General features: G+C 41.9%; 1 protein-coding gene across 1 annotated transcript; it reads left to right on the top strand.

The window, feature by feature from the left end:
• Positions 1–1491: 1491 nt before the first annotated feature.
• PRRC1 (proline rich coiled-coil 1) lies at positions 1492–15548 on the top strand. Its single transcript, XM_056848541.1, has 8 exons — positions 1492–1590; positions 4424–4822; positions 7117–7280; positions 9909–10011; positions 12272–12435; positions 13291–13394; positions 14244–14346; positions 15336–15548. Exons 1-8 carry the CDS (start codon positions 1494–1496, stop codon positions 15543–15545), a joined length of 1344 nt encoding a protein of 447 aa, XP_056704519.1. The 5' UTR covers positions 1492–1493; the 3' UTR covers positions 15546–15548.
• The last annotated feature ends 9950 nt before the right edge of the window (positions 15549–25498 follow it).

The raw sequence follows: 25498 nt of genomic DNA, 5'->3' as shown, positions 1-25498 counted from the left end.
CATAATGGTTAAAAGGTTAGCTGTGTGCTTGAGTCACTTGTTCAAATGTTCTTCAGGTAGTAACTTAACCACTGTATAACTGAGTCATAGCAACTGATTGCACCCATTTAAGTACAGAAAAGGATGCTCAAAGTTCTCCTGCTGGTGCTGAGAGTTGAATTTCTTTCCCTTTTGTCTTGGGCCCACAAAATAGTTAGCAATATTCTCGAGTCAAGCAGCTGACCTCCTACTTTCTGATGCTCCCTAGGCTGACTCAGTTGACAGTTTACAACAGGGGCGCAGAGTTGGGCACTGCTTTAAACAATATCTTAATTATAAGTCAGATATTCGTAAGTGCCTGGATAATATATTTGATAACTTGAAACTCTCTTTTCTTTTATATCTCTTAAAAAAGGAAATTCTAATGTACAACTTTTGCTTCTCTCCCCCCTCCCCCCACACCTGCAAAGAAATCAGCAATTCTCTTGAGTTAGGTTTCACGCCTTCTGTCTCGTGTTGCTGGCCAGTCTGACTGAGGCATGTTCCTTTACAGCTTATAATACAGAGGAGAAGCTATATTAACCGCACATAGTTTATGACCCTGTGATCTCAGTAGCTGTTCACAAGTTACAGTGACTCTTTATTACAAACCGATGTATACACAAACATGGAGGATGTATGTGTGTCCACTATAACATGTAGGGTTGCCAGGTCCCAGCTGGAGGCGGTGATCCCCTGCTCCGGGGTCCCTCCCTCTGTCACTAATCAGTTGGCTAGCAGGGGACTACAGGCAGGAAAACTAGGCCTAGTCCTGTGTTGCCGGCAACGTGGTGATGTCTATTCTGGTGTGCACTAGAAGTGACATCATCAGGTTGCTGGTGATGTGGGGAAGATCTAGTATATGGGCAAAAAACCCATGTTAAAAATGAGTTCTACCATAGAGCTGTTGCCCAAATACCAGAGCATCCCTGCACCGCTGGTGCTGCAATGACGTCACATCTGGTACGCACCAGAAGTGATTTCACTGCCTTGCTGGCGACACAGGACTAGGCCTAGTTTTCCTGCTAGTAAACCCCCACCCCTGCCAGTGACTGGGGGTACCTGGCAACCTTAGTAATATGTGAACAGAACTTGTATGTAGGCTGATTTAAACTATGTCCTCAAACTTCACCCATTTTCTCTTTTATTAAAACAGTGAAATACCTTTAAGGGACAATGCCAAGAGTTACATAGTTTATTTTATTTGCAATATTTCTATGTCATTTTTCTGCCCAGTGAGGGCCATTATAGAGAGAACGGTCTGAAGTAGAGGAGGTGAGTGAAGTGCTTTGGGTACAGAGCTTTCCTTACTGCTGAACAGTAGTAGAAATTGGTACTTTTAACCTTCCAGGCCTAAATCCATTCAGTGCCATAACAGTTTGGCTTTGTTTGTGATGAAGAAGTTTGAGGGGGTTTTTTTCTTCCCTTCAGCACCTTTTCTTCCTTTCTTTTCAGCTGTGTGTCACTGAAGAAAAATGATGGAGGAGAGTGGCATAGAGACAACTCCCCCCGGAACCCCTCCCCCAACCACAGCAGGGGCTGCCGCCGCCACCCCAGCCCCCATCTCATTAGGTATCAGAGCTTCATAAATGACTGGTCTTATTTGTTCATGTGTTGTGAATCTCAGGAGTTTGCCCACAACAGTAAAATTAAATGTTGCGATCAGTATAATTTCAAACCTTTCAAACAAATAAGTGGCTGTTTCTAACCTGTAAAACTGTGGTTTATAAATAGGATATCGTTTGAGAATGTGCTAAGAGTGTACAACATTTGTTTTGTATGAAATTATGCTTAGCAGTTGAAACTGAAAAATACTCAGAACAGTATAATGTAACATAGAGGGGCTCTGTCACTCATTTATATTGACATCAATCCTTGCCTAGCATTTCCTGTTGCCTTTTTCAGGATCCAGGTGACCTTACTGTTAGTACCTCTGCTTCAGGGTGTGGCTGCTCAAAGCCTCTTTTTTTCAAAGTTAGAACTTTGACAGGGAAATAATATTTGCTCCAGATTCAGGTGGCAAAATGCTGTCTGATGAACGTTCATCTCAGTTTCTTTTACACTTTTTTCCAACCGTGCCTACTACCTCCGTGCTTCACTGATTTACAATAAAATTGATAAAATAATAAAAACAGTTAAAAACAAAAGTTATGCATAGGTAATATGGAATAGTAGAATAGCTGCAACATTTTCAACAACAATAAAATATGATAGTCTGGACAGAAAAGGCTTTGATTGTTTTTTCTAAAACCAACTGTTGAAAGGCTTTCTTTTGCAAAGAGTTCCATAGAATATGCTCTACCACTGACAGAGCCCTGCCCCTTTTATATCGGTTCACTTCCAGAGTATGTAGACTCAGACCTAAGGTAGCAAGCCTAGTGAAGAATGTCCTGTTCCTCGTTCAGAGACTTAATGAATCGGAATGGGCAGGTGAAGCTTTTCTATGACATGGAGGAAAGTATCACCTGGTAAATAACATCCCATGAAACCTCTATTAAAGGGACAGGAAATTATTCTCAAGGCTTGCTAGCTACTTACTCAAGGTAGGGCTTCATACCAGGGGTTCCATAAGACTTCTAGATCCTAGATCTAGACAGTTTAGGGCTTTCATGGTCAAAGCCAACAATTTGAACAGGGCCAAAAATAACAACTGGAAAACTGTGGAGTGCCTTCATCAGTGGTGTAGCAAAGCATGTAAATAAGCTACTATGGTATACAGATTTTCTAAATAAATTTGCAATGGCCAAACCCTTAACCCTAAAGAGAGGGCACAGATAGCAGATTTGCCAAAGCTTAGAAAAAAAAGGCACTCTTGGGGACAGATGCTGCCTGATTGTCCAGGAGCAGCCCTGAGACCAAGGCCTAAAACACACGGCCACTTACCGCGGTTTCTGCCCAGGCTCCTCCCTGTTGATTCCCAATTTCACCCAGGATCAAATCCTCACAAACGAACGGCACTTGATTTGCTGCTGGCCGAGCGATGTGTCGACCCAAAACGAACCCGGATTTGCTCTCGAGGAGCCAAAACGTTATCCCTGGCTCGTTCAACTTACCCGGAAGTGAGGCGAGGACACCAGAGGCTGTGGTTGGTCAGTAAGAGTGAATCGATCAATCACCAGGGGAAGGGAGCGTTGCTGGACGACCAGGAAGTTCGTTGCTCCCGCGTTTTCTGTTTGCACGGATGGAGCAGCCCACAGTTTCGCCATGGGTCATGCTTACAGATACTCCCCCGGCCCGGGTTTATTTAATCCTGGCTGGAACGGGGAGGAGCCTGGGCAGAAACCACGGTAAGTGGCCGTGAGTTTTAGGCCCAAGAATATTGTTAGAATGTGTACCTATTTGATCCTAAGTGCACAGGATGGCTGGCAGCCCCTGGGTCAGATGCAGCCACCCGAGGGGAGCAGCCTGCAGTTGCCAATGTAGAGGTGGAAAAGGGAGGTAAATCAAACAGCTTCTATGGCAGGGGTGGGCACGGGGGTCCACCACCAAGCTCTTCTTCAAAGGTGCAATCCAGAGCAGAGCTATATCGGAGCCCATCAACTTCAAATTTAGCGGGTGTAGCTCTTAGAATTGCAGTGCAAAGGAGCCTTTGGCAAAACTTTTTGCTGACTGGAAGTATGACAGGCAGTGCACTTTCTTTGAGCTCAACTTGTCTTCCTTTCATTAAGATTTGGACTTTTTAGTAAAATGTAAAATCAGTTTCTCTGGAATTAGTAAAATTAATTTCCACCCTGTGTGTAGGTCTCAGGCATTAGTTCCTCAATATAGAGTTTAAAAGTTTTCAAGGGATAAATTTCCTGTGGCAAGACTACCTGCACTTGCATCCATCATAGGGGTAGCAGAACAATTTCCCTTTTAACTGCATTTACATAATGCTAAATGCTAATGAAAGTATCTTTTTTTTAAGTATCTTAAAGTATCTTTAAGGAAAAGCACTATTCTTCTTAATCTAAGTCTAATTTATTAAACAAATCTTACTGCTTATTGCTAGAACAAAGGTGGCTTTCGGAAAAAACGTCAAGGATCATCACCGTTGTGGTAGCTGCAGCAAAGACCTTGCTTTCAACTGAGCATTGTCTAAGCTGCATGTTTTTATTTTTATTTTTAATAAGTTGTTTACCCAAATTATTCCCTGCATCATTAGGGGAAATGCTTACATTCTGTAAACATTTATTTGTAAGACAATTTATCTTGCTGAGTGACTGGTGAATTGAATCTATTGAACCAGAAAAGGTTGTCAACCACTGACTTTCCTCACTGTCTCTTTAAAGTGATCATTCGAATGAATTATTCATCAACCTGCTGCAGATTTCAGACTCTTTTCAGACACTTGAATGATGCTGAAAAGTTAATGGAACTAATGAAAATGTGCCTTCTGTCTCTCTCCTTCCTTCCTCACCCTCAGCTGCTCCACTCCCTCCTCCAAACTTGTCTTCTCCCACATCTTTTGCTCCCCAAACATTCTCCTCACCTTTACCACCCGCAATGTCCTCGCTTCCTTCTATGGTATCTCCAGCCCCTTTGCCTTTTGTGCCTTCCGCGTCCATTTCAACCGGTTCCCCCCTTGCTGTTCATCATCCACCTTCTGTCACTCCTCCAATCACGTCAGCTCTTAGTCCCCTTCCCCACTTCACACCACCTCCTCCCCTAAGTTCTGCTACTGGCCCTGTGTTTTCTGCACCCCCAACTGGTCCCCCCATTTCAGGTTTTTCTATTACTTCCACCTATGATATTACCAAAGGTCATGCTGGGCGAGCACCACAGACACCACTGATGCCATCATTTTCTGCACCTCCTGTCACAGGTAAGGTTGTGTTCTAACATAACAGAGTCAGAGATGACTATTAGTTCATTTACTTAAAGTAACTACTGTTAAATCTCTGTCAGGAAGTGCTGGTTTATTTTTAATTTCTTGTTTTGTCAAATGTAATTCACTTCTAGAGTTTTATGGCCCCATCATATAGATCTTATGTATGGTGGAGTACAAGAATGATCCTTGGTCTTGTGCGCTCCCCACCACCTCATTTGTGTAAAGCAAGACCTATATCATAAACATATAGGTGTTGTTGATCACACAGTTTATTGTCTCCTTTGCTGCCGCTGATTGACTGAAGTCTCAAGACAATTAGATACATCAGCTCCCAAGGAACATGTAAAATCTACATGCTTGGGCCATTTGTGAGCTTTACCTAAATTGGTGATGGATTGTTGATCAGAAAAATGACAGACGTTGTATGTGGTTTGCTAAGACAATTCTGAATCAAGGAAAGGTGGATTCTGCGATGTATGCCATTTTGCCATAGTTAGTCATAGGAGCAAGTAATTAAGGTACTGAAGCCCCATTCCTTCACTACTGGCTATTTCTCTCACTTGGCTAATTATCTGGCTTCGAATAGTTCACCAGGTAGTGCTTGCAAAGTTTTGATCATGTCCTTACAGCCATAAAGGCTGTTGCTTTTTAATTTTGTGCCCAGTGCCAGATTCTGTGGCTTGGTTCCCCTGCCCCCCAGCAACAGGATTGGGGGTGGCATTTTGGATTGCTGTGAGAGGTGGGGGGCAACAAGATAAGTTGCGCTCTGTGGGTGGAAATCCTTGTGCCCATGGAAAAACTCTGGATCTAGGATCCAAGTCTCTATTCTTTCTCAGCCTCCACTGAATACACATAGTGCTGCATCTACATGACAGAGGCTGTTACCGCACTAGGTATTCCCAGCGATGTATCAAGAGTTTGGAAATGTTATAAAAAACATTGCTTTAAAAGGGTTTTTGGATGCCACGGCTAAAAAATGGTTGGAAGACGTCTTCACAGCTAAAGGGGCCAAACAAAGTGCGAACAGTATTTTTTATAACAGTGTCAAACTCTTAATACATCGGTGGGAATACATAGAAAATGCGAACAGTATTTTTTATAACATTTCCAAACTCTTAATACATCGCTGGGAATACCTAGTGCGGTAACAGCCAGAGACCAGTTTAAGAATCCCTTAGTTTACTGCCGAAGAAATAAATGACTAAGTTTTGAGTTCAAATATGCTGGTGACACCAAACTTCATTCAATAATATTATGTTAGGAGCAAAGACGTTTTATGTGCAGTATTTCTATTCTTGTATAGTATATAGAATTTATTTTCATACCAGAGAATTTGTAGGCTATGTTAATGCATACAAAATGGAATAATCTTAGTAATGTTGTTGTTGTAAGTAACTGTTATATCACAAAGTAATTAAAACAGTTTACACTTGTTATTTTAACATGCAGTCAGTTAAAATTGGTCTTCAACAACCTTTGCTGATGAGTAACAGTGAGAATCCAGTCCAGTTAATGAACTGCAGTATAAATAGATTCCTCCATTCCATGACTAATAATAGCAGAATGTGTGCCATGGAATTTATCTTTTTGCCACAGAATTGTGATTTCCCCCCCCCCTACACATATATTTATACTACCATTGATTGCAGACCTAAGTGGCCCCTGTGTTTTTAGTGAAACAAAAGCTGGTATTAAAGTCTGTGCTAATGATTCCAGAGAAAAGGAGAGAAAACTTTAGGTACTTTTAAGAAAGAAAATAATCCATATTTTAAAGTAATTGCCTACAAATAGCAACCACTAAACATGGTTGTTATTTTGTAGATTTCTGCCTCAAGTTATTTCAGTCCTCCTAAATCTCTATTTACATTCTTTTATAGTGATCCTGCTACTCTAAGCTGGATGTTGTTTTTGTGTTTCATTTATAACATTTTTCCTGTCCTCTCCCAAAAAGAGCATACTCTCACTGAGAAAAAATGTTATGCTTTGAACATATGAACTCTGTTTCATTGAAATGTGTTCTATAAATAGCTTTAGTATTCTTTCCATGTATATGTCTGTTCTCCTTGGATATGATTATTCAAAACCTTTTCTCCTGAATAGTCCATCGGATTCAATTAATCTTCTGCACAGAAGTGGTTTTTAGTAGTACTAGATTTTGTCTTTAAACTAGCAGATGGCGCCTAACACATACTGTTTTCTGAATAAGAAAATGGTAGGATTAATTTATAAAATAATGAATCCCAGGTTACAACAGGATGAACTGATATATTTATACTGTTGCTTTTCAGGTGTCCTGACAAACGCTGTGACACAGCAGACTTCTGTACCACCACTGTTAGCGTCTGGTGCTGGAAGTGGCTCCACAATTACTTTCCCAGAGGAGCGTGAAGACCCCAGGGCAGCTGACATGCCAATGGAAGCATCAGCTGGAGGACTGTGGGGCTTCATAAAAGTAATGTCACTTTTATGTTTACAATCCTGATGGAAATATTTCTTCTTAAACAAACACATGCATGAAGAAATTTGCAGTAGCCAGTTAGAACAGGCTTGTATAACATAATTCCCATGAGACATGGCACCTGCCCTGCCTAATGTTAGTCTGTAGGGCAGGGGGCCCCATCATGGTGCCCATGGGCACCAGGGCGCCCACCAACAACTTTCCTGGCTCCTGACAAGAGTTTTCAGAAAGTGGGTGGGGCTGGGTGAGGCTTTTGCCTAGCTGGGCAAATTGGCTATTGGTGATCTGATTGGCTGTGCAGATTAATATTGCATTCTTTCAGCAACAGCTGCCACTGGTGTGTGGGTTTTATTATACCTCCCTCCTCTTTCCCAGTGTATTTTTTTAAAATTGCCCCTCTTTTCCCTTGTACTTGGATTTTATCTCTGTGGGTCTGGCTCCACCCGCGATGGCAGCCATTTTGTGGTTGTGCCCACAACTCTGTGGCAAAATTCCCAAGGTGCCTATGGAGTCAAAAGTGTTGGGGACCCCTGTTCTAGGGGCATCCTAAATACCCACTGGTTGCAGCTCCTTTCTACATTTGTGGGAAAAGCTACATCCAAGGGAGCCAGCTTGGTATAGTGGTTAAGAGTGGTGGTTTGGAGCAGTGGACTCTAATCTGGAGAACCAGGTTTGATTCCCCACTCCTACACATGAAGCCAGGTGGGTGACCTTGGGCTAGTCACAGCTCTCTTAGAGCTCTCTCAGTCCCACCTATCTCACAGGGTGTCTGTTGTGGGGGGGAGAAGGAAAGGTGATTGTTAGCTGGTTTGATTCTTTTTTAAGTGGTAGAGAAAGTTGGTATATAAATACCAGCTCTTCTTCTTCTCATTGAAAATGCCAGTGGGGACAGAGAAGCCCCTGCATTACTATGCTAATGCTACTTCTCAAAGACAATACTGAGTTAAAAGTGTAGAAAACTGCTTCAACTAAAGTGCATTAACTGGTTAACTAAAGAAGGTAGCTCTCTTGATTTATTGATCATCAGAAGGTATGCACCCCTGCATCACACTTGTGCCATTTCACACAGCAGTATCTGTGTTTTCCTCTCTTCTATGCCTACAGTGTTCCTTGCTTTTACTCTTTTGCTCACCTGCCCTATCTGTCTCGCTCTGCCAAAGAACATGTAAAGGATGACTTCCCCCTGCACAGCTGAGAAATTGTATAAAGCATTTGGTGGAACTGGTCAACTACAAGAGCACCCTTTTGAATATTTCAGTGCCCCATATAGAGTAATAGCCTGTATTTGGCTCACTTCTCACTGCAGTTGCAAACCTGTGGCTGGGTTGTTCCACTTCTGGCTACAGGTGTACTGTTGGTTTGTGACATGTGAGAATTTTTCCCCGTAAGGGAACATTTCATCATGGGAGTCCTCAGTTGCAGCCTGAAACGGTATAGCCAAGACACAGATTTACCCCTGCACTCAGAACTAAGGTTATGATATGAACCATTATCAGAGTTTACTGATAGGGAATTCCTGAGCTTGTTCTTTATTCTATTTTTCTCCTACCAGCTATACGAAGTGGGACAGCTTGCAAGGGTGGAATGATAAACCCTTGGGCTGGATACCATTGCAGCTTTGGGAATAGTATCTTCTACCCAAGCAGTGCTGAATTTTCTCAGCCCTGCAGAATGAAGTGAGAAGGAGACTGAGAGTTTTTCTTGGGCTGTATCCAAAGGGGCGGGCTAGAATCTTGAGCACCTTGGCATTGGGAAATACAGTTTTCTAAAACGAAGTGATGGCAAAATTACCAGTGCATGGGAAAAAGAGGGATAAGATCCAATGAATGACTAAGTATGCAAAGTCTGCAGCCTCATGCATGCAACAAAAAAGTAGCAGTGAATCAAGGGGGAAAATAAATTTAATTGATTATATTTGTAACCTAAGAATACAAGAAAAGCCATGCTGGATCAGACCAAGGTCCTTCAAGTCCAGCGGTCTGTTTATGCAGTGGCCAACCAGGTGCCTCTAGGAAGCCCACAAACAAGACAACTGCAGCAGCAGTATCCTGCCTGTGTTCCAAAGCACCTAATATAATAAGCATATAATATAATCTGCTTTCCCCCCCAAGGAGCTCTTGGCATTGAACATGCTATTATCCCATTGTTTTTCCTTGCAATGTTGTGAGGTACGTTAGGTTACAGGATAGCGAGTAGCCAAAGGTCACCCATTAATTGTACTGCTGATTGGGAATTTAGTCAAATGTATGCTGTGTCTTGGAAAATATCTTGCACATATTCCAAATGTGAGTGAATATTTGCGAGGGCTAACTATGGAGTAACAATCCTGCAATACACTGCTTACCGAGAGGTTTCTAACTAAACACTGTTTGCTCTTAACTGTCCTTAGAGGACTAATTACATTTCATTCTTTTCCCCAAAGGCAAGTAGATCACAGAGGGAAGCAGCAATTCCCAGTTTAGTTACCCCTTTGCATGCAAGGAATCGCAAAAGGGATGAATGCAATTGCGTGGCAAAAGAAACAGGGAATCTACAGTTCAAATCAAATCAAATCAGACCTTTATTGGCATAAAGACCGGCATGACGGCAAAGAGGACAATGACATGTGAATTTCTCCTGCAGGGTGTAGCTGGAAATCCTATGGTGAAATCAGTACTTGATAAAACCAAACATTCTGTAGAGACCATGATCACGACACTGGATCCTGGCATGGCTCCTTATATCAGTAAGTGAAGGGTAATGGGAACTGTTGGGGTATTAGTAAATCCAGATTGTTCGGCAGGGGTTATCTTCTGGTGAGATGCATCTCTTTGCTTTTAAGTGCTGGGATCTAAGGTTCTTCTGCATGTTGTGCTGTGGCATTGCTAACAAAGCCAAGAAAGGCAACAATTATTCAAGTTTCCCACTTGCATTCTTCACTTTAATACAAAGTTGGCTAATTATAAGTTAAGAACCTCATGGATTTGGGGTATTAGCTCCAGATGGCTGAGGAACTAGATGGGCATTGTGATGATTTTGCTAGCTTCTTTGCTGATAAAATATCTCCAATCGCCTCCAACGTGGACATCGTTTTAAATAACGAGCCTAGTCGGTGGTGCCAACTTATCCCTGTTTGATGAATGGGTTTGGATTGAGCTCTTCTTCTGGTGTGGATGGGAGTGTGAAATCTACAACTGTGCCCTTAATTGCTAATTAAAACTTGCCCTGCATTGGTTAATTCTTGGTTGGTCAGAATTGTTAACACCTCATCGGAGGGAAGCTTCCCTTCAGAGTTAAAACAGGCTGTAATGAGACTATTATGGAAGAAGCCATCACTGCCTGTGGATGATGTTAGCAGTTATTGACCTGTTTCCAGCCTTCCATACTTGGGCAGAGTGGTAGCAAAGCAACTCCTGCTGTGGTGGGCAGCTGTTGGCTGCAAAGTGACAAGGGGAACTCCTCCTTGTTGATTTTGTTGGACGTGTTGGCAGCTTTTGATACTGTCAGTCATATCAACAGAGCATCTGGAAGGCCTAGGGATAAAAGCTTTGACATTAAAATGGTTCTGCTACTGTCTGACTCACAGAAATCAAAGGGTGACTGTCGGTGATAGGCCATTATATGTGGAATGTGACCTGGGCTGTCCCTCAGGCATTCATCCTTTTACTGATGCTCCTTAACATCTGTCTGCATCCTTTGGTGGAGATTGTCTGGAGGCTTGGGGTTGTTTGCCGCCCATATGTTTATGAAGGCCATTTCTTTAACTAAGCCACCAGAAGCAGTGGTCTTGGTGCTAAACCAGTGCCTGGGAATGGTGGTCAAGTGGTTAAAAGAGAACAAGCAGAAACTGAATCCAGGAACGACAGAGGTGATGCTGAGTAGGGAAGGCTGATTGTACTCGTCTAAATTGATGGGGTAACAGCCGGCTTCCATGACTCAAAAGCCTGGGAGTAATATTAGACCCAATCCCTCTCTTAGGAAAGTAAATTGGAAAAATGGCTAGAAGTATGCATCATATGCACCCAGTGGCCCCTGTGCTGATTGTGCTGATCTTGCCATGCTGATCAATGCCATTATAACCTCAAGGTTAGATATGTGGGGCTACCCCTGAAAACTGTTTGAAAACTTTAGCTGGCACAGAATGCTGTTGCTAGATTACTGGCTGGGTTATGCCAGTATGATCATTGGCAGCTTTGTTGAGTACCCATTTGTTTCCGGGAACAATTCAAGGCGTTGGCTGTTACCTTTAAAGCCCTTCATGGCCTGGAATCCGCATATCTAATGGACCGCCTTTACTTGTATGACCTCCTGTGCCAACTAAGGTAACCAGGTGCTTCATGTATAACAGTCTCCTCTATTCAGGTGGTCCATTCAGCTACAGCCTGTACACGCTTATTTTCAACGGCTGCGCCCATGCTTTAGAAAATATGGCACAGGAAGCTCCGACACTGTCTTCTTTCCATAAAAGGTGCAGAGTGGAATTATTTTGACACACTTTTAGCAGAATTAACTAATGAATGTCTGATAGTTGGTAGAGACAATCTTACAGTTTTAATTCTATGTATTTTGATTTATGTGTTTACCTCTGTTTTTAATTGTAGTTGTTTATATTTTGTAATCCACCTTGGGCATTGTGGAAAGGTGGATATAAATATTTTAGATCAAATAAGTAAGTAAGCAATACCATTAATGTGTACGCAGGAGAATACATTCATAAGGAGAGTTTTAACTGTAGTTATTCTGATTGTGGTGTGCATATAGGGCAAAGGTGAATGAGGGACCCTCTTAACATAAAGTATTTTCTTATTTTCACAAACTTTAGGGGGCAATCAAATAGGAGTAAAAAGGCTTGCCTCTGCTTCAAAAGTGAGTCACTCTTAGCACTTTCTGCTGAGGTCCTCATCTTTGCTGAGAAAAGAAAAAAGATCCGTTTTCCAGCTATACTTTGACTCAGCTCTGTGTCCTTCTATGTGTAAGAAGATTTTAACATGATTATTCTTTTACAGAATCTGGGGGAGAGTTGGACATTGTGGTCACTTCTGTAAAAGAGGTCAAGGTTGCAGCCATAAGAGATGCTTTTCAAGAAGTTTTTGGAATGGCCACAGTCACAGGAGAAGCTGGACAATCCAACATTGCACCTCAACCTGTCGGCTACGCAGCTGGGTTGAAAGTGAGTAAGCCACCACAGGAGAAGCCTGACAGGAAAGGCTCTCATAACATTCTGAGAGCACTGCAATAAAAAGCATACCATTTCTTGCTCCGTAATCAAGTTTGTCACATGAACATATGAAGCTGCCTTATACTGAATCAGACCCTTGGTCTATCAAAGTCAGTATTGTTTACTCAGACTGTCAGCAGCTCTCCAGGGTCTTTCACATAACCTACTTGCCTGGTCCCTTTAATTGGAGATGCCAGGGATTGAACCTGGGACCTTCTGCATGCCAAGCAGATGCTCTACCACTGAGCCACAATCCCTCACTTCCAGCATCTTCTAGAGACATTCTTCTTTTCTAGCATGACCAGCTTTTAAAATACACCAAAATGCAGTAATTCAGGAGTAATTCATCAGGTGCACAGAAGCAGAGGCTTCCTTCCTAATAAGCTATATAAACACTGAAACTACAGTAGAATAACATATGCCTTGTGCAAAGGGAAAGACTTTTAATGTCTTTCCTTGCTGCTTCTGACAGTGGACCTCCACTGGTGGTAGAGAAAGAAAAGAGTGATGCCCCCCTTCCCCTCTTTTACTGCATCCTATTGACCTCAGTGGTATTATTCCACACAGGTCCTGCTACCCCAGGAATAAACTTTGCCATAATCAGAAATGGCTGCCAGAGGTGGGGGTGGGGGTTGGGGGATAGTCTGCGATCCTTGCGCCAGATCCAACTCACTGGTTTTCTTTTCAGCTTCCTTTGGTGCGTTGCATGCTAGTTGTTCTTCATCTTAAGCAGTGAAAGTTACCTTATTTCATCACGTCAGTGCTATGTTGAGTCCAGTTCTTACTGACTCCGTTCATTTCATTTAGGGAGCACAAGAAAGGATTGACAGCTTGCGCAGGACAGGAGTGATACATGAGAAACAGCCTGCTGTGTCTGTTGAAAATTTTATTGCGGAACTGCTTCCTGACAAGTGAGACGCTTTAATGTGTTCGTCCAAATAAAAGTACACTCGGTATTGCATCTCTGGGCTCATAAAAAGTAGCTACTGCTCAACATTCTACATTAAACAGGAGAAAAGACTTATCATCTGCCTGTAGCAGATACCTGGTAGTTTTTGCTTTGCTACCTTGCTTTGTGCTTTAAGTTTGAGAGGGTTTGCATAACCCATAATTAAACATCACAGTATACCAAAACATTGCAATTTACACATTGCATGGTCTTATTAATGACCTAGAACAAGCCCTGATTCAATTGTACAAAAAGGCAGAATTAACCAGAAAACTTAAGTCTTCGTTTAAAGAACTGATAAGCACTAACAATGCATGCAGTAAGCAACTAACTCTTGGATCTCCATCTACTGTTCTTTTACTTTGAAACTCCTTGCTGGTATCTTCTGTGTTAATTAGCTGGTATACTGGCAGTCCAACCATAAGCATGCATTCTCAGAAAGAAGTCCCATTGAGTTCAGTGGAACAAACTGCCTACTAAGTATTCTTAGGATTGACAGATCATAGTCTGAAGAATCAGAATCCTGCTGAGGTCTATTCAGTGGGGAGCTACTCAGGAAAGTGTTCTTAGGATTACAGTGTAAGGTCGAAATCCTTAGGACACTTTCCTAGAGCTAAGCCCCGCCTAATAGCATGGGACTTACTTCTGAGTATACCAACTCAGGATGGCTCCCTAAAAATGGTTTCCAATGAAATAGTATTAGAGAAGAGTAGCTGCCTTGCCTTTCGAAGCCACCCATTTCTCTCGTTCCACCCAGTTAATTTCTATTATTACACATCAGCAGGATTTCATTAACTCTTTTCCACTACAGGTGGTTTGACATTGGTTGTCTGATTGTAGAGGATCCAATCCACGGTATTCATCTTGAAACGTTTACACAGGCAACGCCGGTGCCGCTGGAATATGTTCAACAGGTGAGTTTAATCCTCAAAGAGGGATCCTCCAAGGGCTGGGGAACTGAGAACTCCGGACCTTGGAGTTCTGCAATGCTTTTGATGTTTCTTGCCATTAAATTATCAGCTTCTTTTTCATTACATATGTAAACAAAATGTGGATTAGATTTCCATGCAGGCTGCTGACTAAGTTTTCATAATATTTGAAGGGGTAGCATATAATGGGGGGAAATAATTTAAAACTTTATTTTACTCTCTTAAAATTTTTCAGGAAACTGAAAAGTACACTAGCCTTGCAAAGCTGACAATTTTAAATTGATTTGGCTTTTCTGAGCAGTAATATAAATATAATATCTGGAGTATTTAAGAAGTGATAACTTTCTTCAAACTTACTTAGGATTCAGAACATCAGAATTAGCTTATTTATGAGGAAATCATCAGCACTGATATACCCCCTTAAATAATATACTTCTAAATAAGGCTGAGTGTGTGGTGCTTCATAGTCTTTCAGTGCATTCCTGAGCCTGGGGGCCGAATGGGTTTAGGAGGTGCCCAGCCCCCAACGCCGGCATAGTGCCACTTGCACTGGCCCCTCAGGACTGCCGCGGCAGTGCAGCCCTCAGATGCTGGCTTGGCCTCCCTCCGGTGTCTTGTTGGCGCAAGCCCTCGTGCTGACATCCCGGGAGGCATTCTGGGGGTGTTTTGGGGGCAGAGCTGCCGGTAGGCAGACTCCTAACCTCTTTGAGGCCGGAAACGCCCCCTTACGCTTCAGCAGTGCTACTCTAGGTTTTTGCTGGCGTAGCATCGCTTTTCTCTATGGGGCTTTCCCACCCTTTTTAACTTTTTAGGTTAAAAATGCCCCTTTCCCCCCCTGCAGCAGCCGCAAAGCCTCCTTGGAGGCGCCACAGTGGTGCCTCAGCCACGCCAACCTCAGCCACTGCAGGGCTCAGGAATGAGCTGTTTGGGTATTTTCTTTCGTTCTTACGCTGTCCTTAATTTTTTCCCCACAGGCTCAAAGTCTAACTCCTCAGGATTATAACCTAAGATGGTCAGGCTTGCTGGTGACAGTGGGTGAAGTGCTAGAAAAGAACTTATTGCATGTCAACAGAACAGACTGGCATGTTGCATTCACTGGCATGTCCCGTCGACAGATGATCTTCAGTGCAGCCAAAGCTGTAGCAGGAATGTACAAGCAGCGTTTGCCACCAAGGACCATTTGAAGGGGGGGGGGCCCTCTGAACGTCAAAAGAACATTAATTCCTTGGATAGGTTTTGGAAGGAACCATTTTGTCTCCAGCTATTCAGCAATCCTCTACAGATGCACCTCAGCTTTGTACTCTGCATAGAAATTGTACATGTTTTGTTTCTTTAAGTGAAGGTATCCTTTGGAAAATGGAAGTGGACAATTCTCAGTCCGTTCACATGACTAGCAGTGCAATCCTAAACACAGTTAACATCTTTCTAAATCCAGTGAAGTCAATGAGTGCAACTCTGGGTGCAACTCTGCTTAGGACTGAACTGTAAATAACTTCCAAACAATAGGGAAGACTCAGCAAGCATATTTTTAGCAGGGCCAAAGAACACTAAAATGAAAATATCACTGATGGGATGCTTTTAAACACTAAATAGATGTTTGACAATACATTCAATTTTTTTAGATGGGTATTAATGTGTAATTGTTGCTATAGTAATACCCACTCAGAATAAGTGTAGAATGCAAACTCAGAATAACTGGTTTCTCATTGTATGTTTGCAGGAGTACTGCGCTTGTGTGCAGATGTACACAGATTATTGGACTTCCAGCGTAAAGTTTCTCTTTGCAAATGCCCATCTTAGCACTAGCATGTTAAGAATCATGCAAATATAATTTAAAATGATTGGATGAGTATTTATTTCTCTGCCAAGGAACACATACCAAACCAGTTAATTGAAACTCAATTGGACCCTCCCCCCACTCCTACCCTTATAACCATGCTCACATTATTTTGTCACGCATCTTAAGATACTGGGCATTACTGGACTGCTGTTGAATAGGTTAAATGATAGGGCTTAAGTACAGAATAGTCACATTTTTATTCTGTATCAAATGTGTAAGAAAAGATGCTACCTTCTGTGTTTTTTATTTGTTCTACAATACTTTTGAAGGCTTAGTGACCTTTGACACTGATGAGAGAACAGTGAGACTTAAATCTCTGTCATTGTTGATAAATGGAAACATCTCAGCACCGCTACTTAATTAACCCACTGGTGTTTCTCTGGTAGCTTGTTGATCAAGAACTGTCGTAGACTTTTGTTGCTACAGGAAAATTGTCAGAAAATTAATATAGTAAATTATGTTTTCCAAAGCATAATATATCCTTGCTATTATATACTGTTTAAAATTGCCAGCATTTTGCCCACTGCAAATATGGCGCCATATTCTATGTTCTGGCATAGTCTCTGTTCTGATTTGTAAAACTGCTTATGGAAGAGAGTATTTTGATATTCTTGTATTTTTTACAAAACTCTTCTGCCTTAAATATAAGCTTCCCAATTAATACTAAGCTTTACCTTTTATAGCAACTTCAAAAAATAATTTTATATAAAATATTCTGGTTAGCTAATTTGTTGTACAATATCTAGTATGATAATCATTTTTCCAAGTAATTTTGCCATTCTTTTTTAAACTTGTAAAAATGAAATAGATTTTGTTCCTATAGGATTTCTTTTTCTTTAAACTGTTTTCTTTAATAGTGGTTTCATTGTGGGGTATTTTTATTAGACTTCTTAACATTACACAAGTACAGCCATAGATAAATTTTAATAGCATCATTTGTTTCTGCAAAGTGGAATTCTTTCGGCAAAAGGGAGGGGATAAAATCTTGCATTATTTAGTTTGTAGCTACACAAATGAAGCATATGGGTAACACTTATCAACTCTCGTTTTTTTCTCCCCCCATAATTCATCAAAAATTCTGTTCTTCGTGTATTCTTTAAAAATTTGTCCTCTTTTTTTCTTGGAAAAATATTTGAAAGGGAATTTGCAGAAGCATGTAATGGTGCCCGTCAGAAGTATCAGCCAGACAAGATGTTCTTAAGACTATTGTGGTTGAAATAAAATAACGTCTTTCATTCAAAATTAGTCTGCACTCCTCACATTGCAAAAAGAAGGTATTTCTGTAACTGATTTCCAGAAGCACCTAGGGGTGTATGGGGGTGTGTGGGGGTGTGTATCTAAGAGACAACTGAACCCATTTTTAGGGACATGTTGAGTCAGCGCTTTAACTTCAACTGATTTATTGTACAATTTTAGTTTCAAGCTGGTTTATATATATTTTGCTTTAGGGAACTCTAACCACTCTGGCTTCAGTGAACATCAACTGGACCCTATAAATAGTGGGAAGCTCTACGACCTTCGAGACCTCACTGTCTTGTCAAGGTTCCGTTTCCCTTAGCCATTTTAAAATACTAAAAATTATACAAACAAAATACCCTGAAAGTGGTTAATAAAAAAACCTCCCACCCGTGAAGATCATTCAGCTCCTCTGAAGCAGAAGGAGTGGATCAGCAGAAAGGACTACTCAGAGAGGATTCAGAAGTGCAGGCCTTTGATGGCATCTGCCAGCCAGCCTCCCATTCCAAGCTCTCCTACAGGGTAGTTGGTCTTTCATGGTTGCTGTGGTTATTAAAGATGATTCAATCTTCAGGGCAGACATAGCTATGTGTTGGTGTGTCACAGGGAAAAATTCTTTCCATATGTCTGCAATACTCCTACCCCTGGACTTTTATGACATGTAGAAGATGCTTTAGAAGTCAGTTACAGCAGTGGTTAAATACATGCTGGTTATGAAATGAAATTTCCTTTTAATACATTTCTTATGATATAGTTCTATTACAAATCATTAGTTTTCAGTATATCCAAATGTATATGAAAAGCCTTTTTTATCCCCCGTGTTGGATTCTAACTATTCTAGTGTATATAATTTGTTCCTCCAAAACACCCTGGAAAACCCGGTTCACTAGGAAGCAAATAGAAAAAGTACATAAATATATTGTCGAAGGCTTTCACGGTCAGAGTTCATTGGTTCTTGTAGGTTATCCGGGCTGTGTAACCGTGGTCTTGGAATTTTCTTTCCTGACGTTTCGCCAGCAACTGTGGCAGGCATCTTCAGAGTAGTAACACTGAAGGACAGTAGTAACACTGAAGGACTCAGTGTCAAGGGTGTAGGAAGAGTAATATATAGTCAGAAAGGGGTTGGGTTTGAGCTGAGTATTGTCCTGCAAAAGTAATGTGCTAATCATTGTCCTGTAAGTATCAAGATAATGTGCTAATGAGGGTATGGTATGTTAATATGGAACCATTGTATCCTGAAGTGATCTGTTAATGTGTGTAATCCAAAGCTAATCTGTATGGCTATTGTTGAATGTTGTCTTTGTCTGGAGGTTTTTCAGGGCAGGAAGCCAAGCCTTATTCATTCTTAAACTCTCCTCTTTTCTGTTAAAGTTGTGCTGATGTTTATGAATTTCAATGGCTTCTCTGTGCAATCTGACAAAATAGTTGGTAGAATTGTCCAGTCTTTCAGTGTCTTGGAATAAGACCCTGTGTCCTGTTTGTGTCAGTCCATGTTCAGCCACTGCTGATATAGTTCAGACTTGTGTGATACATTCATAATATACCAGTTCTTTCGAGGGGTATCTGTCTGCATAGTATGTTGCAAATAATTGGCTTAATTTTTGTATTGTGCCCACTGACATGAACTTTTGCAGTGTTTTACCCTACTACCAAATGCTGGAAAAAATGCCATGCAGCTTGATTGGCTACAGTAAAGGTCACTGGGCCCTTTGCTAACATGACCTTTTGTCCTCAAGAGCCTTCTGACCTTCAGCGCCGGCTTTTCAGGGATCATCATGAGAGCTGTCAGGGGGGAGCAGGGAAGAGCCACACCTGCAATTTCATAGCATCCACCCCCCACCCCCCAGGGTTTGTTGCTCTTTTGTACTTCTGGCAAGTATGGTTGGTTGTGTTGTACTGTGTTTGGGGTAGAAAAGAGCAAGAGTCTAGTAGCACCGTAAAGATTAACAAAATTTCTGGCAGGGTTTGAGCTTTCGTGAATCACAACTAATTTCTTCAGATAGCTAACATGGCTACCCATTGTGATCTGTTTTAGATAGTTCTACAGTGGTAAGATCTTTCCTGCCAGGGAAATGTGGCAGCTGACTCACCAGCTGAAGCTAGTGAAAGGTGCTCCTGGCCACTACTGCCACCTACCTATCCAGCAGTAGACCTGTGTCCAAGAGCACCCCAAGACTATGGGCCTGCTCCTTCAAGGGGAGTGTACATCATCCAGAACGGGTGACACTTTAAATCCCAGGTCAGACCTTGCTCCCACTAGTAGCACCCCCCCCCCCATCTTGTTGGGATTAAGTTTCATCTTAAGTTTTCAGCTTTCCAAACCTCAGGTACTGGCCTGCCAAGCAGCTGCAATTACAGGAATACATTACCAATTGTAATAACACTGTAATAACACTAAAACCCGCATTAACATTTTACAGCAAAAAAGAGAGTACAATTTCCACTTTCCAAAAAGGAAGTACTAGTGAGCAAAGTACTGCACCTCAAAGAATTGTGTAGCATAAACTCGGTAATTCCAGCCTTGTCTGTGAAGCACAGCTCAGCTGAGATTGACACTGTAGGTCTCATAATAGGAAAAATGGAAGGGGGAATGCAGGATGGTTCACACTTCTGCTACCTTTGACGGCTTACATTAACAGCATTCAAATGGCTGAAAGTATTAACATTCATGCTGAACCCAACACTATCCTCAAATTTGCTGTCTCTCATTTTTAGCCATATTTAGGCTTGGTGAGAACAAAATAAGTTAAACTATAGAAACTTCTCCAAGTACTATTGTTGCTTTTTGTCATAACTGTCTTACATAAAGTTTGAAAATCTTTTACAGCTTTCCAAATCCTAGAAATACCTCTCAACGCCTCTTGCATATTTTGTTCTGCTTCTGTCATCCTGCATGCACAAATGTATAAAGTGGAATGCTACATGGGATTATTCTACCATTTGTTTATGGTCTGCCATCTGCTCTATGATCCAGAAGAGGGCAGTATTATTGCAATGAATTTTGTAGATGTGAATCCATGAACTGAACAAGTAATCCTAGCAATATCCTGCACTGACATATGATGGAAACTGTTGGAAAAGAAATCAGACCGTTTGGCTAACTTGATCAATTTGTCTGCTCCTTTCAATCCTACCACGTAAACAGTATTAATAACGGCAATATTAATGAGTGATTTTGGAGTTTCTGTGCTATCTATATTCGTGTTGCGTTATACAGAGTTTTGAAGGAGGATAGCAAGGGAACTTGCTGCAGTCCTAATTTCCAGAAGTCTATTTGGCTGTGGAGAAACCTCAGGAGAAGGCAATTCACTTACATGTTTGTAAGTGAATTTGCCAGAATGTTGATTATTGTGACACAGCCTGCATTACTGATAGAACACTCTGGATTTTATTTATTTTCGTCCTGTAGTTACAATTTTCAGTGTACTATCTGCACATTTCAAAACCATAAAAGTGGTTATCAGCGGCCTTTACGTGTAACTGACCTTAATCTGGAGTTCAAAAATTCAGAAAATTATCTTCATATCACTTCCTTTGGTATTTCACAAAGAAACCTGTTGGGGAATGACAGTTATTAAGTATTGTTTTGTAAAACGGTGGCACAAAGAACAAGATGCTGTGATAAGTGTGGTCATTAGGGTTATAATAGAGGAAACCAAAGTTCTGTTGCCACTGAATTAACAGAGTACCTCAAAACAATGGCTTTTTCCCCTCAATCACCTTCTGTTTTCCTCAGTGACTGACTGAGGAATGTCAGGACTTTATTCTTTAACCGAACTGAGTATGTTTACCACTGGGTCAGTTTTAGATTCCTCAGTGATTTTATTTCCACCGCTTTCATTTTGAAGTGTCTATGTTTAAACCTTCGATGATTGTTTTGAGGCTGCAGTTCAAATGTGGCAGCTTCCTTCCAAATTAGCGTATCAAGGTCTGCACCCAAATAGAGTAGTATTTCTGAGACAATTCCAGGCATTATCGCTCAGCATAAAGTCCTCAAGGTCAAACTAGACGTTCGGGTTTTTAAAGTGTTGTGTACAGGTCCCCGGGACCCAAGTCAGGTTCTCTGCAGCCACACAGCAGCTGCAGGGAATAACTTCTTAAAAATAAAGGAGAGCTCATATTGGGGATTAACGCATGGGCAGAATGTTCTCGGTTCGCTCCTCTCTTATCTCACAATATTTTAATCCGAGACTGGATAGTCAAAACGCATGACGCTAGCCCATCCCACTATAAGTCCGAAGCAAGTAGCTGCTGGAGGCTCCCCGTGCGTTTGAGCCACCCATATAATGTGGGATAGTCCGCAATGTGGGATAGTAGGGGAGTGTCATTGGCCAAGGATTGGCTGAGGGGTTATCCAATCAAAGGCCGATTCTCCCCCCCCTTTTTTTTTCTTGGGACACCAGCGTTCCGGTATACCATCGTCTCAACCCGTCAATTAAAAAATGGCGGGAGAATTGATCAGTGTGAGTTGAGTGGCTAGTTGACACCTCACTGGAGTCTCCCTTCACAGTCTCCCCATATAGCGATGAGATCCAAGGTCTCTTTCTCTCGCCACGACATCCCACGGGCCCCTTGTGAACGTCCCGATGGAGACATGTTATTTGTCAAAAAATAGTCAAATAAATCCCCACACAAGCCCTCACACGACCAATACAGTGACGGAATGGGGAATGACGGGAAATGGCGGGAAAAGCGGCAATTGCTCGCACAGGAAAGGGGGCGGGATGGGGGACGGGAAGCGGCAATTGCTCGCGCAGGAAAGGGGGCGGGACGGGGGAGACCAGTAAGGGGCGTGTCCATAAACGAAAGGAGGTTAGTAGCGAGCTAGTCGAGTAATTACACGCATGTCGGCGTTCCAGTAATGTTGCGAAATTTTAAAAAAGTGGTTTAGCACTGAAAAGATCGCTAGAAACCAGGGATTGCTTAACCCATTTTTGTTTTTTGTTTTTGCTTAAATCGCGCCTAAGGTGGGTCCGATGCGCTGCCCTCGGACGGTCATGCGTTTAGACCATGGGAATTAGCTACTTTTAAGGCACAATGGTGAGACAAATTGGCCATGCGTTAAACCCCATTGACTTGGAATGTTGCCTTGTGGAGAAGGAAGTGCTTTGCCTCCCCCTCAAGAACTTTTCCCACTCTGAAACAAGACTGGGGGGGGGGAGCTATTTACCTGTTTTTGCTGCTCCACTTGGAGTATTCTGTGCACCTGTGGGGAGGGACAATTCCTTTGTGTGGTGAGGTAGCCATTCCTTTGAGTTCAAGCTTAATCAAATTGGAGTATGAATCTCTGGTGAACAGTTTGTCTGAAACTCTTCTGGCAGCTTTTAAGTGTATTACTGAACATCTTGGAAAATTGAAATACTCCTTTCTGAGAGTTCACATTTTTAATGTCTTTGTATTCATTGATTCTTATGCATTTGCTCTAATACTGTTTATTTATTTATATTATTTATAGTCTGCCTTTCTCACTGAGACTCAAAGTGGATAACACAGTGTAAATCAACGCAATCAATAGGACAATACATCTAATAAGCAGTGCAATAGAAGAATACTTTCGTTTCTCTTCAGACCATATAAAATGTATCTTTTGTCTTTTACTAAAGACTTCCACGGAAAGAAATTTAATGGGACTAGTAATTGCACAAATTTGAAATGCATCACATCTGATTGATCTTATTGAAGATATAGTACTTTATCAAGGAAAATGTGGAAAACTGTAACTCATGACTGGACCAGAAAAGAACTAAGCAGAAGTCCAGTGGCACCTTAGAGACTAATATTTATTCCACCATGAGCTTTTATAAGTCAGAGCTTTCTTCTTCAGATGCAATGGAAAGAAAGAAAATTTCCCTCACATATTTATCCAGAAAATTACAAAAGATAAAGGGGAGAGGAGCAAAGAGAGGCTCACGAATCAGGTGAGATTCTCTATTTCAGTGACTTGGCTGGCTTAGGTTGTTATACATAATGCATGATGAGAGAATCAGATGGTCCAGCCTTTCATGCCGTGAAGATAAACAAAAGTGTGATAAAGTAGGATAAATAACAAACTACCTAAGGATTTCTGATCTTAAGGATCAAAGGCAAGGAAACATGGATCATGTTTGCCAGAGAGTTTAAAGTGCAGAAAACATCTCAGGGCAGAAGAATGTGAGACCACCATTTTGTGGGCTTTTGCAGCCCTTCTGAATGAAGGGTTCTACGTATTTTAGAGCTGTCCACCCACTGTGACCATTGTTGGTTTTGCAAGATGTGCTGTCCCCTGAACTCCCCTTCCCTTGGGTCCTTTGTGCGGCTCATTGCCAGATGTGGCTCAGCATTGGCCACTGCTACTCACAGCTTTTGATTTGAAGCTTTCTAAAAGCCTATGCATAAAACTGGAATATCATATATAATAAATGTTTTAACAATCTAATTTACATAGATTCCTCAGTGTGATTCCCCCCCCTTCCTATTCCTGTTGCGGCTTTCTGAAAAGGACTGTGATTTTCTGGCTGGGAAGATGAAAACGAAGGAAAAAAAGGGAAGGTGCTCATGCTGCCATGGCTGCCAAGAAGGAAATCGTGCCAAGTGCAAGTATTGGGTGGGAGTCCTGATGTGTAAGCATGCTGAATGAGACACCAGGCTTCCCGTGGAGGAGGTACAGAAGGAAAGTGCTGCTCCAAGAATGGCTTGCTGTACCTGCATGTACCAAAGACTGGACTGGGACCATGCATCCAGCCAACAGACTTTGCAACAGGTAAGCACCACTTGTCTCTCTACTTGTATATCATTTTGAAATGGACATGAATTCTTTTTATGTGTAAAGGACTGCAGCTAACTGAACAGGTAGCTTCATGTTTTGTCCCATCTTTTCATTGTTTCAATGCAATTAGCATAGTATAGGAAGGTCTTTAATTTATATTTCCATTATTGAAGTAGTATTCTGTTTACGATAATGAAGCTTCTGACAGTATTCGGCCAAACTGGTATGATAGCATGGAATGTTCACAAATGTTTCATTGATCTAAGAACAAAGATGTTGGGATGCTGCAGTCCAGCTTCCGTGTGCACAGAGGAAGTCACTAGTTTGGCTGAGTTTAAAAACCTCATACAAATTCTAAGGGCAGGAGTAGCTTTGGGGACAGACTGTAACCTGGTAAAAGTTCTAAGAAAGCAGAGAAACTAACTGTGCGGTCCTAAGCAGAAATTACATCCTTCCAATTCTTAGAAGGGAGTAACTGTTTATGGATGTACTGTGTGAGGCAGAATGACTGAAGGATGAATGCAATGAGCTAATCTAAGTTCTAGTACATCTTTATCCCACTTTCCCCCCAAGGAACTCAGGGAGGTGTACATGGTATATAGCCTTCCCCATTTTAGTCTTACACCCTGTGTGGTGGGCTAGACTGAAAGAGAGTGACTGGCTCAAGGTCATTCAGCAAGCTTTTATCTCACAAAGGAGATTTGATAGTCACCCAGATTCTAGCCTAACTCTAACCAGCATGGTGTAGTGCAGGGGTCGGCAAACTCACTAGTCAAAAGAGCCAAATATCAACAGTACAACGATTGAGATTTCTTTTGAGAGCCAAATTTCTTAAACTTAAACTATATAGGTAGGTACACTGTTTATTAACTTAATAAACTTTAATTAAAGTTTTAAGTCTTAATTAAACTATAGGTACACTGAATAAAACTTGATATACTTAATAGTGATCTTATTTATTGATAAAAATTAAATTGTAAGTCCCTGCCATTTCCCCCTCCCCGTCTGGAGTCCTCGTCTGGAGGCCTGGTCTACCGCCATAAAAGCCTATTGGTAGACCTGGCCTCCGGCTGAGTCCCATTGGGAGGCCAGGTCTACCCATTGGCTTTCTTGGCAGTAGACCTGGCCTCCGTAGGCCCATAGAAGCCAATTGGTAGACCTGGCCTCTGAAGGGGGACTTTTTCCCCTCCTCGGAGTCCAGGTCTACCGCCAAGAAAGCCAGTGGGTAGACATGGCCTCCCAATGGGACTCAGCCGGAGGCCAGGTCTACCAAAGGAAGCCCACCCCGCCCAACAGCTGATAGGCGGGCGGAGGGG

Source organism: Euleptes europaea, chromosome 4 (genome assembly GCF_029931775.1).
Source record: "Euleptes europaea isolate rEulEur1 chromosome 4, rEulEur1.hap1, whole genome shotgun sequence".
Classification (NCBI taxonomy): domain Eukaryota; kingdom Metazoa; phylum Chordata; class Lepidosauria; order Squamata; family Sphaerodactylidae; genus Euleptes; species Euleptes europaea.
Note: the sequence above shows the minus strand (reverse complement) of the source record. Positions and strands in the feature narration are given on the sequence as shown.

Excerpts from the sequence above, each read along its gene's own strand:
- PRRC1 (XM_056848541.1), top strand. The coding sequence starts at position 1,494 with ATGATGGAGGAGAGTGGCATAGAGACAACTCCCCCCGGAACCCCTCCC. Across the intron at positions 7,281-9,908 it reads GACTGTGGGGCTTCATAAAA|GGTGTAGCTGGAAATCCTAT; the intron begins GTAATGTCACTT and ends TTTCTCCTGCAG. Across the intron at positions 13,395-14,243 it reads GCGGAACTGCTTCCTGACAA|GTGGTTTGACATTGGTTGTC; the intron begins GTGAGACGCTTT and ends TTTCCACTACAG.